This window comes from Halichondria panicea, chromosome 10, assembly GCF_963675165.1.
Source record: "Halichondria panicea chromosome 10, odHalPani1.1, whole genome shotgun sequence".
Taxonomy (NCBI): domain Eukaryota; kingdom Metazoa; phylum Porifera; class Demospongiae; order Suberitida; family Halichondriidae; genus Halichondria; species Halichondria panicea.
The window spans coordinates 3733209-3753385 of NC_087386.1; the positions used below are offsets into that span (position 1 = coordinate 3733209).

The 20177-nt window shown below is 40.1% G+C and overlaps 2 protein-coding genes across 5 annotated transcripts; both read left to right on the plus strand.

Annotated features, from left to right (window-relative positions):
* Positions 1-6: 6 nt before the first annotated feature.
* LOC135342336 (EH domain-binding protein 1-like) lies at positions 7-16749 on the plus strand. 4 transcript variants are annotated; one of them, XM_064539042.1, is made up of 23 exons: positions 42-144; positions 526-568; positions 1670-1782; positions 3056-3113; positions 4306-4401; positions 6159-6212; positions 6276-6457; positions 6564-6659; positions 8412-8442; positions 8503-8539; positions 8698-8818; positions 9330-9562; positions 9627-10137; positions 10189-10258; positions 10328-10402; positions 10544-10648; positions 10909-11709; positions 11847-11885; positions 11992-12115; positions 12689-12785; positions 12834-12907; positions 12973-13087; positions 14371-16749. In XM_064539042.1, the coding sequence occupies exons 3-23, from the start codon at positions 1685-1687 to the stop codon at positions 14474-14476; spliced, it is 3123 nt and encodes a 1040-aa protein (XP_064395112.1). In that variant the 5' UTR covers positions 42-144; positions 526-568; positions 1670-1684; the 3' UTR covers positions 14477-16749. The 4 variants fall into 4 exon arrangements, with proteins under 4 accessions (XP_064395111.1, XP_064395112.1, XP_064395113.1 ...); XM_064539041.1 differs by lacking the exon at positions 526-568 and having other exon boundaries at positions 7-144; XM_064539043.1 differs by lacking the exons at positions 42-144; positions 526-568; positions 1670-1782; positions 3056-3113 and adding an exon at positions 3843-3998.
* On the plus strand, positions 16558-19614 carry LOC135342346 (SNARE-associated protein Snapin-like). Its single transcript, XM_064539069.1, has 4 exons — positions 16558-16749; positions 16998-17044; positions 17104-17222; positions 19440-19614. Exons 1-4 carry the CDS (start codon positions 16628-16630, stop codon positions 19515-19517), a joined length of 366 nt encoding a protein of 121 aa, XP_064395139.1. The 5' UTR covers positions 16558-16627; the 3' UTR covers positions 19518-19614.
* Positions 19615-20177: the final 563 nt, after the last annotated feature.

Genomic DNA, 20177 nt, shown 5'->3' on the forward strand with positions numbered 1-20177 from the left:
AGACGTGTTTTGCAATGACGCAATGATAGGTATAATAATGACCACAACTCTTCTCTTGATACAACATGTGTGCATCATAACTCGGTTCTTACTGTCTACATGCATGTATCACATGAATCATTAATAGATCTACAACTAAAAAAGGTGGGTGAGTAGATGTTCAGATCGTAGATATAAATACATAATAAATTATAAAGTTACACGTGCATAATAATTGATCCTCTTGTTCCGTTCCCCGGCCATACAACGAAACCTACATAGAAACTTGATCAGGCATTCTTTTCCTTAAAATGCACGGCCTGGACCCGAGGCCTCCCAGAAAAACTATCCAAAAGTCTCGGGTCCAGGCTGCGCTGTATAAAAGACGTGCAAAAGTCCAGAAATTGGAATTAGGACGTGCACGCCCACGATCACCCATGAATATAATTAAGTCTAGATTGTAATCAATAAGTATTTCATGGCTGGGCGTGCACGTCGTGTGTGGTTAATTACCAATACCTGAACTTTTGCGTGAGTTTCACATAGGAACTTGACCAGACGCTTTTCTAAAGCGCAGCCTGGACTCAAAGTAAGTTGCAAGCACCAGGTCTTGGTCTAACCCGATCACATGGTACATTGATGGTATATACAGCAGTTTTAAGCAATTTTGCGACACATGAACACAAGCATGAAACCACAATGTACTATTTTAGTAAGTGGTTACTCAAATTCGGTGCATACATTCAGTACTGTCCAGTGGTGTAGGAACCAGGCCCCCCTTTATTTAACACTGCATGCTTGCTTTTTCCCAAGCTCGGAATCAAGCTTTTAATTGTACACAATACACCAATCAATCTCAGAGCATGCAAAATTAATATCTTTTTAGGGGACAATCCCTTGCAAGCGCACTTTAATATTATGTGTACAGTGGTTTGCAGAACAGCTGTCATACTCAGAGTAGCAGTAGGCGGTGACTCTAAGTGTGTGATGTGGTTTACACGAAAATTAAGTCCGCGAAATTTTTCTTTAATTAGAATTACCTGCTATAACATGCAAAGATTTAAAGGCGTGGCTTCCGGTAAGCAGTCATTCCGCGAACATTGTGTAACAAAATGGCTTTTAGAGGCCAATCCACGAAGTATAAGTGCCTCGAAAAATTTCGCGCTATACAGTAATTTCTCTGAATAATAAGGTGCAGGCATGTTAGCAGGAGAAGCACTGAAGAGAGTATAGTTCAAACTCAATTTACTAAACACACGCAGCGTTGATTAAATTTGGACTAGTACATTTCTTGTGGGATACTAATTAAAGGTGGTACAGCTCAACGCATACAGTTGATGGAAGAAACTGAAAATCACCGTTTTCGAGTTGAATGAATTTTTTACCCCACAAAATTACCTGTTGTCGCAAAGTTCGCATACCGTATAGAGCGCGGGTATATTTCGATTGGGTAAATGTTTGTGGTTTTCGCGGATTAAGCATGTACTGCAAACATTATTTTATAACCGCGAGTTTAATATCACATGCGGCTGCACCAACTACAATTATTGTTTAACCGCAAAGTATACACGGTCACCCTCCTCTGGGAGGTGTGGCTGATTTATGAGACTGGTTTTGGTACATGTGAAGCATGAATAATCATTCACTTATTTGTCTTGAATTATTTTGTTTTCCACTCAATCTTATACAGATATTCTAAGTACGGATGTTACGCAAAATCCAGAGGGTTGGCAAAAGAGCCACTAAGTTCCAGTACTCAGCCACGTACCAATCAGTAGTCATTGAATGCTTACGAGATAAATGGTAAGCCAAAGACAACATGTACCGTATAGCAGGTAAAATGTGGCATCTAAGGCCAAGCATTAACTTTACTATAATTATTATGTAGTCAAAGGCACAGTAGGCCCATTTTGTTAGTTGCTCATCAGTGCCCATGCATGTATGCGCTTAAAATGTGCCTTAGAATTTTACTACATAATGCGTGGCCCGACCTTCCATTAGGACGGGAGTTCAGGTTGCAAGCTTATCTGGGATTTGTTCTGCCGCATTATGGCGTGGCCCAACGGGAGGTCGGGTTGCAAGCTTATCTGGGATTTGTTCTGCTGCATTATGTAACTCGGCTAATATGCGGCAAAACAAGCTTGCAACCTGACCTCCCGTCTTAACGGAAGGTCGGGCCACGCCCAACTAAGTGCATGGCACCAGACAGTGAGGCTCTCCCCCCAGCAAAGAGGTAACGCTAGGGGATATAATGGATAAGATAATTGTTATTGCTTGACAGCAGTCAGACTTACATACCGTATAATAGGATGACCCATTAATAATTGAACGCAGAAAACACCTATCCATTGTTCTGTGTCACCCTGCATCACAGCCACAACATCCAAGTGTTTGTCTATTTTCGAACTTGGACGACTTTCCATTCTCCTCTTCATTACTTTATCCATGTAAATGAAATGCAAATGTTAAAAAGTTACAGCTGCACAAGGATCAATGAAGTGTAATTAAGAGTTTCTGTAGGCTTCTAGTCATGTTTTCTTTGGATTTTAATACGTGGATTTGCAAAATAATGCTTCATTCTCGAGTTATGAGTTTTGCTTAAATACTTGGAATGCCATTGCAGCCTTTTCAGAAGAGCACGTAGCCAAACTTGTTTACCGAGTATTGCTACTCTACTTAGTAGTTAGCTCTGCACTAGAATGCTAGCTATTGGTAGGCGAAAAGAGCTGCAAGGCTCTGCTGACTTAATTGCAGCCATTAATTGTAGACTTGAACTTTTGGCATCGATCGTTTTTAATAACAATTATCGTTGATCATTACCCACTCTTCGAGTTTCCCTGGATTTCGCATGCAGTAAAATTAAAAATGTTCATCATGATCAATAATTATGTGTATAAAAGCTAGCTTATAGTAGCATTATGTTATGTAGCTTTGGCATTTTTCATTCTGTCAGTTTCCAGCATTATGGTTTTTGAATAATTTACAGCTTGAAATAGGTGCAAATATAAGTTGCTCCATTACTGTAAAGTGCTGCGATTTTGCTGAATGGATGCATGAAAAATTTTTCTTTATTCAGGCATCCATCTGCAGTTTGTGTGTCTTGGACGCGCAAGGGTAGGAGGCTCATCACTAAGGTAATAAAGTACTATTTTTATTAGCGTGGAAGTTGTACCTATAGGTAAAAAGGTATACTGCAGGTTATTACTTTACAATAATTTAGTATGACAGCAGCTAGGGTTATCCCTAAAGAGTGGTAGAGTGGCGCAGCAGCAGCTAGCTCATAGCTATCATTTGCTTCAATTGAAGCCCAGCTTGTGGGTGGGGCTAGTTATATGCGTTAGTTTATGTTTCTCTCTGTACAGTAAGAACTACACTAAAATAAAAACGTCATGTCAGGCATGACACTATTTCAGTATAGATCTACTTTGTGATACCTCCAATATAATATGAGCTGACCTCTGCTGATCTGCCTGCTGTCGCCTAGCTCTGGCTCTTCTGTCCCTCCCTTGTGTTTGATGCACAGAGAGCTATATAGAGACAGCTAGCCCCTGTGAGCAGATAAGTTGCACTGGCTAGCAGAGTTGCAGTACGAGGAGGCCACGCCCATCTAGGCAAGTGCATTGTTTGCTTCTTGATTGCCTTATAGCGGCCCCGGGGGAAGCCCAACCCACATCCGTTACAGACATATATACAAATATGTATTATTTGTACCATAATGTGCTCTGACACTAAGGAATATCCATTGAAACTCTCAGGATACTCCATGTACCCTGCTAGGGTGTACATTCATGTACCCTAGGGTACATTGGCTGTGGTCAGCACATTACGGTACAAATAATATATATATTTGTGGCCCTTAAAGGAGCCGCTCTTTTATAGGACACTACTGTGACACACTTGGATCACATTGTGAAGATCAATTTTTCAGTGTCTCTCTCTCTCTCTCTCTTTGACTGGTGGGTCAAATCTTCGAGCGTCCTACTTCAGAGATCGCCTCATGCACAAGAACCAATGACATTGTGTGTGTGTACGCCACCTATATCTAATTTAATGCATGTCTGAACGAAATTGCATGTTGTCAGATCAAAACATTAATTGGGCTGACATTTTGCATTAGCACGAGCCCTGCATGTATATACGTGTAGTTATATGAATTGCATTTTCCAGTCTTAGCTAGTATAGGGCACACTATTGGCTATAGGCCGCTACCATTAGACATGTACGCGCGCTTAATTATAGTTTTTAGTCTTAGTATAGGACATATTCTTGGCTTAAAGCTATAGGTATACAAAGTGATTTGTAACCATTCTACCACTTACATTACAGGTTCGACCATGGCAACCATCACCTGACAACAAAATGAGGGGCGTGGTGATCTGGCCTGACCCTGAGAACATTGAGATAACTGTCACATTGTACAAGGTTAGCATTTGTTCGTCCATATGGCCATACCACTCTCCAATAGCAACCACTAACAATTAACATATTCTACCGAGATTACGCCCACCATGATTGAATGCTACACAGTAGCCTCGACTTCACGCCCACATCTTCTCAGAGATTTCCCTGGTATCGACTGCTTGCGCATGCGCTAACCATTAGCCAAAATTAATACTGGTTAACGCAGGATATAGCTACCCTTAGCCTGTTATGCTAACAAAAGACTCACAGCGCAATAGTTTGGATGACAATCATCTGAACGGAGTGAAAGCTGACACTAGCATACATGTACAATGTATATGGGCAGGCCACGCCCATCTAAAACTAACCTTGGTGAAAAGCTACTGCTCTGTCTCTAGCTAGCTAGATATATAGCTCTATGACTTCAATACTATGAATTTGTATTCTTTGTCTGCGCATGCACAAGCGATCTGTACGGTAGTGTGTTTGTTTGTGTCTGTCTGTCTGTCTGTCTGTCGATCGACTGCTACAGCTGCTCAAGGATTACTAAGAGTTTCTATAGGCTTCTATAGTCATGTTTTCTTGGATTCTAGTTCGTGGATTTGCGAAGTAACTCGAGTTATGCTTACTTTTGCTTACTTGAATGGCATAGCAGCCTTTTCAGAAGAGTGCATAGCAAAACTTGTTCACCGAGTGTTGCTACTCTACTTAGTAGTTAGCTCTGCACTAGAATGCTGGCTATTGGTAGCTGCAAGAGTGAGAAGAGAGCTGCAAGGCTCTGCTGATGCAGCCATTCAATTTTAGACTTGAACTTTTGGAATCGATCGTTTAGCAACAATCATGGTCGATCATTACCCACTCTTTGAGTTTGCATGCAGCAAATACAAAAATGTTCATCATGTGTGTATAAAAGCTATAAGTAGCTTTATGTTATGTATATATGGCATCTCCACCGAGGCATCAGCACCTATAGTGCTTTCATTATTAATATATAGCATCTGAAATGAAGACCTGCATGTTGAACTTTGGAGCGCTATTGCAGTCCCTATGCAAAAAAGTATGCATGTAACATGCACGTATGTTGCTTCGTGTTAGGAACCGGCGGTATTAAAATGAGACTTCCCTTTCATTTTTTTGTGGGTCACATCTTCACTCCAGAAGTAACTGAAAGAATACAGCGTTTCTTCTTCTACAGCCTTTCTTTGAGTGTGGATAATAACGTTAAATATCAATGATGCACCCATGCAATACAGTAGACTCTCGCTATTCTGGCTCTATGAAGTATGGCCACCTTGATATACTGGCCATTGGTTCGGCATGGATTGTTAGCTAGATGTTTACTGCTCAAAACTCGCCCTGAAATGCGGCCACTCGTTATTTCCTACTGGAAGACAGCTAGCTGCCTAATTATTTTCTAATTAGAACGCACAAGCTATTTGGGTGTGGCCTAAAATTGGACTTGATAGGCACTTTCATGCCTTCTAAACCTAAAACTATTCAATGATACCTAGAGGTACATGTACATGTAGCTACAGAGCTCTAAAAGGGCAAGGAATATAACACTCCCACGAAGTAATAAATTCACAGACAGCCTGCATGACACTTGACCATACGAAAGGATTTACTAGAACGAACCAAATTCTGGGGAACTCAGTTCTCTAGAGTACGGCCACCTCGATATACCGGCCATTTGATTTGGCACGGATTGCTAGCTAGACGTTTACTGCACAAAACTCGTCCTGAAATGCGGCCACTCATTATTTTTATATTTCATGCAGGGGCCTAAAGACAAATCATATGAAAGTAAAGAATGGGAGTTTGCTGTAATTGATGTGAGTTCAGAAAATGTTGCCTCTTGTGGCTAGGGATTTGTGTATGTTCGCTTTTCTCCTCAGGTGGATCAAGCAGGAAAGCGCAAAGTTTTGGCTACAACATCCATCAACATGGTCCGCTATGCTTCCTCCATGCCATTTGAAACTGACCTAACTCTGCGGTTAAAGCCTGTCTCACGAAAGATCAAGTCTGTCATACTTCAGGTTTCTCTCTCCTCCATGTTTCTAAAGGAGGGAAAGGCAACGTGAGCCTATAATTATAAATTTGTGGATTAGCATTTCACACTGGCCAAAAGTTTCAAATTTGAAATTCCATGTGTCTTTCATGGAATAAACAAATCTTGTTTGTAGGGATGTTGACATGATGAGCATTGCCAGCATGATGAGTGTGTCAAACCTCTCCAACATTGGCTTCCTGGAAGACGAAGATGACGAGGAGTATTACTGGTGAGTTCTTTAATGGCAATGAATGCTCCATATTATGTAAGGATTGAAGCTTTAATTTATTAATTGCATGCGTATGGTAGTTATGCCTCGAGGCGTAGCCGTACGAGGGATACGGTAAAGCTGACTGTGTGTGTGTGTATTCCAGCAGTAACTGCTCAGCGGTTGCAATGCGACAAAAACTAACAGCTTCTATAGGCTTCTAGCCATGTTCTCTTGGATTTTGATTCGTGTATTAGCAAACTAAAGCTTCTTTCTCGAGTTATGGCTAGTTCGACTCACATTGAAGGCTGTTGCAGTCTCTTCAGAATCTTTCATAGCATCACCTGTCCACACAAACTTTCTATTCAACATAATTATGAGTTAGCCTTGCACGAAACCACTAGCTTTTTGTTAGCTACAATACTCAGAAAATATCTGTTAAAACAGCTAGCTAGCAGTAGCCATTTGTGAAATTGATCTCTTTGGACACACCCTTTAATTATTCCTGTGGATGTAATGCGCATGCGCGCTCATTCCCCATGTGTAAGAAAATAATATCCAAGATCCAGATATCCAGATCCTCCTGGCAGAATCATCTTTTTCTTGAGGGCCTGGTAAGCCACAAAACACTACCATATAACAATATAGATAACAATATGCATGTACACAAGTCTTTTCTTCTTAGATATTATATACACTGAACTACAATTTTCTTCTTTCTTGAGGTCCTGGTAAGCCACATAATACAATAAATAACAACAATAGATGCATGTAAACAAGCATTTTCTTCTCAGTGACTTTATATAGAGAAGCTAACTTTAATTTCATTATAGAAACTACTATAGAAACTACTATAACACTAATACTTTTTGAGCGAAAGCATAACATGGCGAGAGGCATTAGCAAGCGCACGCTTGCAACACTCGTTATACCTTGCAACGAAAGTGTTTTGATACTCGAATATCTGTGCACAAGAAGGCTGGTGGTGTCAGTGGGTATCGATGGCAGCTACAGTGGAATGTTCCCTTAATTATCAAGTTGTTTGATTTATTATAACACTGCAATCGTATTATGCCTTGAGGCGTAGCTACACAAGGATACATAAAGCTGACTGTGTGTGTGTGTATTCTAGCTGTAACTGCTCAACGGTTGCAATGTGACAAAAACCAACAGTCTTCTAGCCACATTCTCTTTCGATTTGTGGATTTGCAATCTATAAGGCTTCTTTTTCGAGTCATTCCTAGTTTTGGTAGCTATAATTATTATTAGCTACAAGAGTGAGAACGGAGCTGTAAAGCTGTACAGAAGCAGCAGCCATGTGAACGTTAACCTCTTGCAGATCCACCCATTTTAACACTCTAGGACCGAATCAAAACACAGTACCGGGGTGCTTATAGGATTTTGTTAACCAGTATACTTGCGGTATTCATCGACCAAAAGAGGATGGCCAGGGTTTCATCTAGGATTAAAAGTTTGGGGGGGGGAGGTTTGCCAAAATGGTTAGCCACTTGTTAACCACACCTCTATTACATGTTAGTGTGTTACGTAGATTGCACATGCTAATGTCATGATGTTATTCTACAACATTTTGGGGGGCTGCCCCCCCCCCCACTAGATGAAACCCTGATGGCCATTACAGAGGAGAGAGGGGTTGTTGTACCAAATATGTTGGTGCACTACATTTAAGAGTATTCTGATGCAAGTACATAGCGTTATGGCCTAGCTCACACACTATCTTATAAAAATGTATGCTATATAGTTTTCTACACACAGGACTGGAGGTCGATCAGTTTCTCCTGCTATGGTACGTTAATTAATTAGTTAAATTTTTCAATTTATTTATTTTAACTTCACACACTTGTAGCTCCCTGAACATGTTTTGAGTACGGATCAGCTATTAGGTAAGTTCCTTGTAATGTTCTCACTATTGTCTAGCTCATTAATGTGCAAAGAACTAAGCTAAGGAGGGGAAAGCAAATGTTTTCGTCACTCTGCTGTCCTCTCTCTAGCCAGGCTATTACTATTTTACTATGAATGGCTCCTTTATACTTGTTTGTAGACTGGGCTCGTGATGTGACTAAAGACATTCCGTCCGTAAAGATCTCTAATATGACCACTTCATGGAGGAATGGTATGGGATTTTTGGCCATTTTCCACTACCACCGACCAGACCTAATACCGTAAGTCAGTACATGTTTTATGTACGATCCTTAACTCTTCAAAATGGACAAACTAATTAACAGGAAATATACGTAACACATTGACGCAACACTGATAGAACTTGATATCTGTTTGAAAAAAGATTACAGTGTAAGTTTGCAGCATTGTTTCGTTCTAGCAATTGGAAACTTTTGACTGCCAGGTTAACTAGTGTCAGCTTTCACTCTATTCAGATGATAGTCATCACGCTGTTGCAGTTTTTTGTTGGCATTGCTAAGAGTATAGCTATCAGGGGTATTGGCCTGAACTATGCATACAACGAAGTTGCTGTTATATACTAGAATACTGATTACCCCCGATCCAGTTCCGTCTGTTTTGGCGTCATTGTTTTACTAATCATTTACATTGTTATCCGTATAACTGCTGACAGTGCATGATATCAGATAGGTCCTCTTCCTTTTCCTTTCACCACAAAAAGTGGGCGGTGTGGCAAGGCTACCATTACCACGAAAAATGTTATCTCCCTTACAGAGACTTCGACATGCTGTCTCCGACTAGTATAAAAGAGAACAACAGACAAGCATTTGAGCTCGCTCATAGTCTTGGTGTTGCGTGTCCTTTGACTCCAAATATGATGGTAACCACCACCGTACCTGACAAGCTCGCAGTGACCTCATTTGTTTACCAGCTTCATCAGTATTTCACTCGGGCCACACAGTCAGCAGTAGCTAAGGCTGGAAACAATACAGGAAATAGCCCCTCTGGTAATTAGTCTGCATTATAATTGGCTGAACATAACATCTTTACTGCATGTACAATTATATTCAGATCCTGAGAGGGCCCAATCTCCGTTTGATATCTCAAAAATCCCAGAAATGTTTTCCGGGAAGCTCTCTCCTGTCTCACCACCACCCTCTACGGACAAGGTCAATTTCTATTCACGCCACTCCAGCAGTAACAGTTTAGCTGATGTCACCTCCAACCATAAGCCAGATAGTAGCAAAGGTTCCTCTGAGGAATACGACATTAAAATTCCAACAAGAAGTGGAGAGTTGCATCAGGAGATATCGGTAAGCCCAGCGTCTAAAGTTAAGCTCCAGTTGGATCTGTTGGTGCGTGACTATGAATCAGATAGTGAGAGCAAATTAGCAAACCAAGTCAGTCACAAAGAAGTCACTGCTGCATCTCCAAAGAATAATGAACGTGTTGTGGATGTACAAGAAAAGTGTGAAGATAGGGTTGTTGAATATGAGAATCCTTGTGAGACTGAATCATCAGAGTCATTATCCACTGAAACAACTTCATCATTCCCTGCTGGTGATGATGATGAACAATCAAGGTTCAGTGCATTTTTGTTTTATCAATATTATATCTAATTTTCGTGGTGCAGGTACCCGGATTTGCCTTTAGATCCAAAACCACTTTGTAAGGCAAACTTATCTCCGAAAGATCCAAAAGAGGTATGCATGCATGCATGTTTATTTTGTATATATAGCTATGCTGTCATTAACATGTGTGTGCTTTTAAAGATCTCTACGACTGGGCGAGGTCGAAAATTGCCCTCCCCTCCGGTGGACGCCGAGTCAAGAGAGCAGATAGCGAAGGTGAACATGATTGGGAAGGACGTACATGATATTGTATCTTCGATCCTGTACACACAAGTATTTTATAATTATAACTGCATGTCTACAATTAACCATGCAGACGAAGTTGTCTATATAATTATAGTTGCAATAAATCTACAGAGAGAAGAGAGGAGGAGACAGGCTCAAGAAATGTTAAAAAAACACAGAATCAAAATAAATACTACTTCAACTGATCGAATTAACACTGGAAGTTCCCCATCTACTGTGAGATTGTCTCAAAACTATAATGCATAATAATTTAATATCAGTACACAGTTTATTGTGCATTCTTATATTATAGATGTACGGCATAATTTTAGTTACAGGGCTATAGTAGACTGTCGTGATTAGGCTTATTCAGCACGTTTGGTGTTTTATATGCACTTATGTGTGTCACTAGGAAAAGGATTTGGGTTAACACCACACTTTGTCAGGCGTAGCTACCAGAGTGTTAAATGATTTACTTGTTCATTATTGTTTTGCAGGACTCCAAGTATAGACAACAGGCAATTCAAATGTTAACGGAAGCTTTCAACAGTCCAGTAGGCTCTAGAAAGGCTAGCCTTCCTCAAAATGAGGAATACTTATCTTCTGATGGTAGTGCCTCTTCTCTGAGTGTCGTTGACAACAGTCCATCTATGAAGCGTCATCACTCCACTGGCTCAATCGGCATCATATCTCTAGTGCAGAATGTACCTACTCCAGACTTGCTCAACTCTGAAAAGTCTGGTGATAATAGTGATGTGGTAAAAGATTCTGAAGCTAATGATGAGGGAGACAGTGAACAAGAGATCACAAAGAAAGCACTAAAAACAAGAGTGTCTGACAGCAATTTATTGGCTCAAGCCTCTTCTCTAAATGTAAACTCTCTCGAACGACGAAATTCCGCTAGCAGCATAAACAGTCAACCCCCTGACACTGGTATCAAGAACAAGAGGTTATCCTCCATAGTATCAGCCAGACCTAATAGTGCAGACCATTCAAAGACCAACAAGAAGAGGCAGTTACCAGCTGTCAGGCCAGTCTCGGCCCAACCATCACAGACTTTAGTTAGACTGCAAGAGCAGAAAAGGCGTGAGGAGGAAAAAAGAGTGAGACAAGAGGAAGCCAAACTAGCAGCAGCAAAGGCAAAAAGGTTTGAAGAACAAAAGAATGAAATAGACTCTGCACCACGACCTGTTGAAGGCGAAATGAATGAGCTCTCTGGGTCTCAGGATGATCGAAGTGAAATACCTTCCATGAGCAAACAGATTCCTAGGGTCACACCTGTGGTTACCTCACTGTCAGTAAGTAAACAATATGGACACATACGTAATATAAATGTACCGTAAGAGGTTGTCCTTTAAAATTAATTGACATGTGCTGAAGAACGTCAATACTTATGTTGTGTGGAGTTGATTAACAAATTGCTTGCACTGTTTAGAGCCCAGCGTGGAGTCAGCACAGTGAGGACCTCAGTCAGGTATTATTATTTGCTGTACATAATAATTATAATACATGTAGGACCTCGTCGAGCTTGTGTAATTATGTTAGCTGTACATGTACATGGTGCTGCTAATCTATTGCAGGACCTTTTGGTGACCCAGAGTGAGTATGTAAAGACAGAGTTGTTGGGACTGAAAGAGATCATGGTAGGGCTTGAGGAAAAGGCAGGGAACATGGAGCTCAAGGTCCGAGAAGCTATGGATGATGGTGAGTTAAGTTTTTCCCAAATATTTGTATTTATTTATTTATTATGACAACAACAATCGCGTGAAGAATCGTATGGCTGTGTGTGCGGCGACTGTCATGAAGTACCGTATATGCTTGATCAGAGGCCGCGGATACTACACGTTTCTTTCATTTTGCTGGCAGAGGAGGCTACAATTTGAGAGAGGCCATTGTTCAAGAGAGGCGTTTATTAGCCCCAGCTGATTCCAACCTTTATAGTTAGTCATTTTTACCTGCACAAACTCGAACTCTGTCATGAGAAAGTCTTTCAAAAACACTAACAACTGCTAGATATACCAATATTAATTGGCTGCCACGTGCAGAGACATAGCCTCAAAGTTTACTGAGGCTACTATATATTTGAGAGCGGCTTCTATTGCACTGAAGATAGCTGTAGGAAGGCTACTGTTTGAGTGCAGCCTTTATATAAAAGCGGCCTCTGATCAAGCATATACGGTAACTGCATACCACACCAAATAAACCACCCCCTCTTTATCCTGGTACATGTCCATTTGATTCAGAATACAGAACGTGTATAGGCTTGTATATTCTCAGGTGACAAAGAAAAAGAAGAAGAGCTGATGCAAGAATGGTTTGGACTGCTTAATAAGAAGAATGAACTAATAAAGCGTCAGATTGAATTGAGTATAATGTGAGTTTGCAGTGTGCGTTTCTTTTGATGTGCCAATAATCTTTATAGAGAGAAGGAAGAAGATTTGGAGAAAAGACAATTCTTTATCAACAGAGAGCTACGACCTCTCATGGAAATTCCTGGTGAATAATAATACTATAATACGTACTGTAGCAACATGAATGTGTGCATGTTCTTCTTGGTGCAGATAATGAAAAGACTGAGCAACAGAAAGAGAAAGACTCTCAACTACTAAGACAATTGTTAGAACTAATTGACGAAAGGGATAAATTGGAAAGAAGAAAACTTTCAGCCCAAAAAAGGTGATTCTTACCTTAAGTTACTATTATAGACGGGTACCGTATATGCTTGATCAGGAGCCGCGGCTACTAAATGTTTCATTTTGCTGGAAGAGGAGGCTACAATTCAAGAGGGGCCACTGTTCAAGAGCGGCGTTTATTAGCTCCAGATAATTTAGTTTGTCATCAAAAGTTGTTTTCACCTGCATAAACTTGAACTCTGCCACGAGAAAGTCTTTGTGAAGCACTAACAAGCTGCTACTCATAGCTACGTACATGTAGCTAGCTGCTAGTAATTATTTTTTTGGCTGCCACGTGCAGAAATGCTAGAGTCAAAGTTCACTGAGGCTACTATTTGAGAGCGGCTACTAAATGTTTCATTTTGCTAGCAAGGGCGGCTACTATTTGAGTGCGGCCTTTATACAAGAGCGGCCTCTGATCGAGCATATACGGTACGTAGTATAATTATAGTTTCAGTATTTTCTCTGTTTTTAGGGTACATGTACTAGCGGATTTGCAGCAAATTCATTAGCACAATATTTGTCAAAGATGTGTAGGCCAATATAAATGAAAAAAGGGCTAGCTTGCTTGCTTAGCACATTCTTGTAAGAAAAAATGTGTAGTGATACTGTATATGCTCGATCAGAGGCCGCTCTTGTATAAAGGCCGCACTCAAATAGTAGCCTCCCTTGCTAGCCAAATAAAACAGTAATAGCCTCAGTGACTTTGACTCTAGCATTTCTGCACGTGGCAGCCAATAACTTATTAATACTAGCAGCTAGCTACATGTACGTAGCTACTAGGTACAGGTAGCAGCTAATTATTACTGTTTCACAAAGACTTTCTCATGGCAGAGTTCAAGTTTTTATGCAGGTGAAAAGAACTAAATTGTTGGAGCTAATAAACGCCGCTCTTGAACAGTGGCCTCTCTCAAATTGTAGCCTCCTCTTCCAGCAAAATGAAACATTTAGTGGCCGCGGCTCCTGATCAAGCATAATTATATGGTATTCATAATTTCTTGCGGACAGCGTAAATTACAAATTCGCTAAAAATTAGTACCCGTTTATATTCATAATGTAATACCGTATATAGCAGGTTATTTTTGTACGGTGGAAAGTTTCGTATATTTCGTATTGAAGAGCATCATACGAATTATTCTACCGCAATAGATTCAACGTCACTATCCTGGGCTGTACGAATATTTAAAATACGTAAATGTGTATAGTGATCATACGAAAATTACCCGTTATTCTGTAGTAACATTAAGGTATAACCTTTCGTAATAATTATTACCTTTTTTGCCCTAGCTCTGATCATGAGAGGTCTAGTTTTGCGATGGCACAAGCAACAACAGAACTGGCACCCAATGACTACCCTAGCAAACAGGGTGGTAAAGACTGTGTTGTATCCTAGGCACGTAGGGTAGAACATTAAATTTTGTATCCTCGATTATTGTATTTTGTGTTTGACATCTTTATGTGCTAAATATATCTACCAACGGTCATAAGCCTATAGAAACTCTTACTTGAACTTCATTGATCCTTGAGCAGCTGTAGCAGTTTAAACACAAACACACTACCGTATACTTCGTTTGCGCATGCGCATCGAGGCACAATAACCATCACTCCTTTTAGTCTCATCAGGAGTATGTACTCTTGGTCTCATGAACAGTCGCACCTCTCCAGAGAGGTCTCGATCTCCCATAGGAATTACGGGCGGCTGCTTCATGAGACTACACATCAGACTTATTGGTTATCGTATCTGATATGTGAATAAAAACTGTTTAGTGTTAGAGCTAACAGCTCCAAACACTACACCAGATATTTACACAGCCTACACAAAGTAAACGGAGTACCTGAGTCAGCGATAATTATTTCAAATAGGGGTTGCATGGTCAGTAACATACGATACTGTTTAAATTAATGATTGATGTTTCAGGGAAAGGAACAATAGATCTGTGACCCTCACACGACTTCCCGATACAGGCTCTCCTTTACCCTAACTGTACGTCTATTTCTTTCTTTATATTCCTTCGTATTTTATCTCATTGAACGGATTAATACAGTCGGTTATAATAAAAAAGAAAAAGGATAGCCTGTATATGTATAGTTCTTAAATTCGGTCATTACCTACAATATCATTCTAGCTCCGCCCAGCTGACACATTATCTGATGCGCAGAGGAGGTAAGCCAAGGTCACTTTTAATGATCATCTTTGACCTTTGCTTGGATTATAGCAGCTACCGTTTCTGTTGCTCTTGATCGTTCATTTGCCTGATTGGAAAGCTAATTGCTATACGATCTATATCCAGTACAGCAAACCAGGGCGTCAAAATTTATACCCTAGCTACAGAAGGCCATAATTATCTTGTGGTTTCAAAGAATGCAATCAAAGGTCAAAGGTTTCAATTAAATCTGGGATCTTCTCTCAAGCTGGTTCGTCTGGGGCGCAATAGCTCAACTGATTTCTGCTGTGTGAAGCTGGTGGTGTATAAACCCATGTAGGGGTGCGAGGGTAAACTCAGTTTTACATGTAAAACATAAGCCCACGTGATGTTTTAATTAGTGACCTTTTGACATTGGAGTATATATACCTCCTCTGATCTGATCGTACCGAGGTTGCTGCACCACCCTAGAGTACCGGGTAGTTAATTTTGTCCAGGGGGATCGTATCTACCAAAAATTAATAATAATAATTTTCGACACTAAAAAATTATTCTATGCTCCCACCCCGGACAAATTTCGAACTGGGATAGTAACAGGAAGGCTTCCATATGCTGACTTGGCACTTTCGAATTATGATCGCCGTCTACATCTTTATTTGTACCTAGTCTCGCGTCTATTCAGTTTTTCATGTATTGTAACAGGACATAGTCAGGGAAGTGAAGAGAAAAATTATGCATGCTGTGCACACTTAAAAGGCTGTATCCTACTTTCACCCCTAGCTTTGGAAACTCTCAGCTGAAAGGTAATAACGACATTGTTATTAAAATTACAAAAAAGCTGTTTACCGTACTTCCGCCAATAATTACGTTTTCAAGACTAGGTAAGAAATAGTGCCTTATTAGAAGGGGGCCTCTTTTAGAAGATGTATTAGGCATTATTATTTACCGAAGGTTTGATGCATCACCGCAGCTAGGTATAAACCAAGAAGATGCTCACGAATTCATGCTGGCAATTATTGACAGAATCAACAGCCACACACATGGTATAGTACCTGTAGTTTTATAGAAGCATTATTGTAGGCCTAATGATCAGCAATATGGCATATCTATATGCAATAGAGGCCTTCAAATTCTTCTTCTTACCTTTTTCAAGTACATGTAGATGATCTTTGAGTCTAGTCCATTCAGTACTATACTACTAGTGCAGATGAGTTACATTGTGGAGCTGGGTACGGGTCTCTCTGAAATAAGATTGATGTGAGTGCTGAGTCAGCAACTTGAGTGGCAATATTAATTTTGCTGAATCAGCATAATTATGGAAACCTTCCATGTTTATTATTATTATTACAACAAATCTTTTGTGACACGCCTCTGGATTATTGTCTGGATCCTGTACGTACATGTACGTAATGGCTGACCTAGGACTAGATGAGGGTCCAATAGAGGAGCAGTTGTCAGTAGGAATATTAGGCGTCCTGTCACCAGCTGTTCAACAAGTAGATTCCAAGATCACAGAAGTCAGGTGTGTTGTGGGCATGCTGCGCTGGTTGGTGCCCCAGCCAAACACTGAACATTTACAGCAATTATATAGCCTACGTTCAGCCATCTATACTTCAGCTCAACACTACAGCCTTTGGGTTTCTATGTCCAAAACAGTATCTAACTAATTGTCACTAGATCAGTTGTTTTCTGATCGAGGGCATGTACTTAACTAGTGTCAAGTCAGCCACCGTGTGGCATGTATCATTAATTTTGTATTATTTGCTACAGAAAAAGCCAAGCAGAATTGAGAGATAAGATTGATGCTCTAGGGGAAGGTACTTTGCTTTTTCAACAAGATTAGTGTATATAATAATTGTATTCTTTTCCTGCCCAGAGCTAAGAGTACTGTCGGAGAAACAAAAAGTTCCAGTTGACTTGGACACATACGTCAAAAAATTGGCCAACTCTAGAAAAAGAATTCTTCTAGTTAATGACATACTTCAGAATGTACAGGTATGTTCTGCCCAAGCTTTGAGAATGATTGGACTATCGTCTTTCTACAGCGCCACTAAAAATTAATTATGATTTTCCAGTGGCACATAAATAGAACAAGAAAAACCTGTAATTTCCATTTGGGAACAGCCTTTTGGCCATTATAGAGAACTTGGGAGATTTCGATTGCCATGATCTATGAGTCATTTCTTGCTGCAAATAAATCTTGGAGCTTTGCTAACTGCTTCTTCAGCTCATACAAGCTTTGAAAAGGATGTAGAGACAAGCTACAGCTAGGTTTCACGGTTGTGCAAAATAATGCTACATGCAATAATTTTCTGCTAATTATGGGTGTGGCTGTTCGTTCTGGGAGGTTATTTTCCATTCTAAAGCTGGTTGGGGACTAGAAAGCTGCTTGTTATATGGAGTAGAGAGTCGCTCCAAGAGGTTGCTTTACATTGAAGTCATATTGTAGTTTCAATTCGGACCTGAGTTCTTGGCCGTTACATAGCGTGTTGTTGCTCTTTAGAAGTGGTCGTTAATGAAGGTTCCACTGTAGTAGCTTTTTCCACGAGGCTATCATAAATCAGTTGTATGTAGAGCCTCGATTAAAGGCCACGTTATTTAATTACCTAAGCGCCAGCAAAAAATAATTCCAGAATTTATTTAACGCTCAATATTGGAGTAATTTTGTGAACTTGGCGCTTCTATTAGTAAGAGTGGCACTGTAATTAGAAGAAATACTGTAGTATAATTATATGCAATAGTATGAAAGCATGACTGTACTCCAATAGTAGCAGACACTCCGTTAGTGGTCATGCTGGGGAATTGTCCTTTTGTCCCATTATCGAAGAAGATCCTCTGCTCCAAATTGTTTCCCAATCAAGCGCTACTACAGTAGAGCCTCGATTATGCGGCCCTCCATTATCTGGAACATCGATTATCCGGCTTGGCAATTTCTTTAATAATTCAGAAAATAGGCGTGTCCCTTAGATGTGCATTACAGCTGTTACTATGGAGATAGACCTGCTTATCTTCTGTGCTAGCCTCGATTCCAGGCCGCCAAGAGAAAGGCGGCCTGGTATGCGCATGCAAAGGGGGTAATCCGTGTATTTGTGGATACTGTCAGTAAAATAAACATGTATAATTATCCAATTGTATTCTGAAGGTGTAGTCCGTTACATAGAAGTATTGCATGTGCAAAGATGACTGAGTTCTTACGCCTTTTTTTGTATCAAGCCAAGTCACTTAACGACACCCTACACTGTAAGTCTACAGATGCTACAGATGTTATAGGAAAGGCATGATGTGTTCCTGTGGATCCCCTGATGAGGTTGTGGTAATATGGACCAGGTGCCTAAGTTCTGCTACTAAATCTTACGTTTATGTTCGACAAGAAGTCATTGCTGAAGATAAAGAAGCTAATGATCCACTCCTGAAAGCTTTTAGTAAGCTTTAACTCAACACTCAGGAAGTTATTCACTCAAGATCACCACTCTTCCTAGCTAGCTAGCTGTCTGGGAGGCCTTCTTGAACTGCCTCTTTGATAAGCAGAGCTAGAAGAAGCAACACTGCTGCATGCAGCATAATTATTCTATGTCTCTGAAAGCTACCATATTGTGGTCATGAACATTATTTTTACCACTAATCACATAATAATTATTTCTTTTTGTAACTTTTGTCACATTTGTATGATGAAATTGATGTCAATTATTTCGCGCATGCGCATACAAGGTATACCAGGCCGCCTTTCTCTTCGCGGCGTGGAATCGAGGCTACTTCTGTGCATGCGCAGACAACCATGTTGCCCCTGCTGTTAATTAGTTTAGGCACAGGCATGCGCATACAAGGTATACCAGGCCGCCTTTCTCTTCGCGGCGTGGAATCGAGGCTACTTCTGTGCATGCGCAGACAACCATGTTGCCCCTGCTGTTAATCGCAGGCATGCACTCGTCCTACCAATAATTAGCCTAGACGATCAATGAAGGCTATTAAGTGGGTGGATCAAGGCGTGGTTTATCCATTTGATTATCTGACCTGCTGCTGGAATGAAGGTGTCCGGATAATCGAGGTTCCATTGTACAAACATTTCACTAGGAATTACTCATCCCTATAGCTCAATCAACTTATGATATTGACAGGAGAGTATTTCTAAGTATAGGGAGTTTCATCAACATGTCAGTATAATTATAACTGCCTATAGCCACTCTTTCTATAATATTCTATTCTATTCTATAGGACAGATTGGAGAAACTAAACAAGAATGTAGCAAAAGAAACTGCCAGACAGAGGGCTGCAATAGAAGCGTGTCACTAAAACAATAAATTGCGTATAAAATTATAGATGTTTTGTTATATTTAAACTTGTGTGCGTGCATTATATGTGTACGTTTATTATAATTATCTATAAATTAGACTATGCAGTGCATGAGTAGATTACCACAAATTTGTGAGTAGCGCTGTACTTAAATGTAAATATCTTTGGATTGGAACATTTAAGAAATGGTTCTGATACCATTGTGTAGGTGAATGACCAAGCATTTAGTAGTGTATTGAGCAGCTGGTGATGTCATCAAAACAGTAGAAAATAGTAAAATAATCATGTCAGTGTTATCTCAGCCAATGGAATAAGCATATAGTATAGAGGATGTTCAATGTAGCCCATTATCTGTAAACTTACTACTGTAACAGAAGTTTGAAAGCTAAGCTATTAATTTTTCAGAAGTTATTACTCTATCCAGAAGTGTAACTAAAAACCAGTAAATCGTGAATTACATGCACTGTGGACATTTGTGAGACCCATAAAAGATATGGTCAGGAAACTGAACAATAATGTGATGAAGTCTAGGACCTTACCTGTACAAGATTACTGTTATTTCGTACTCTAACCGATTACCCACTATAAAGATTTGCTGTTGTTCTATTAATCACCACAAACCCACCACCTTATGTTTCCATGGAAACATTTTTGGGTATG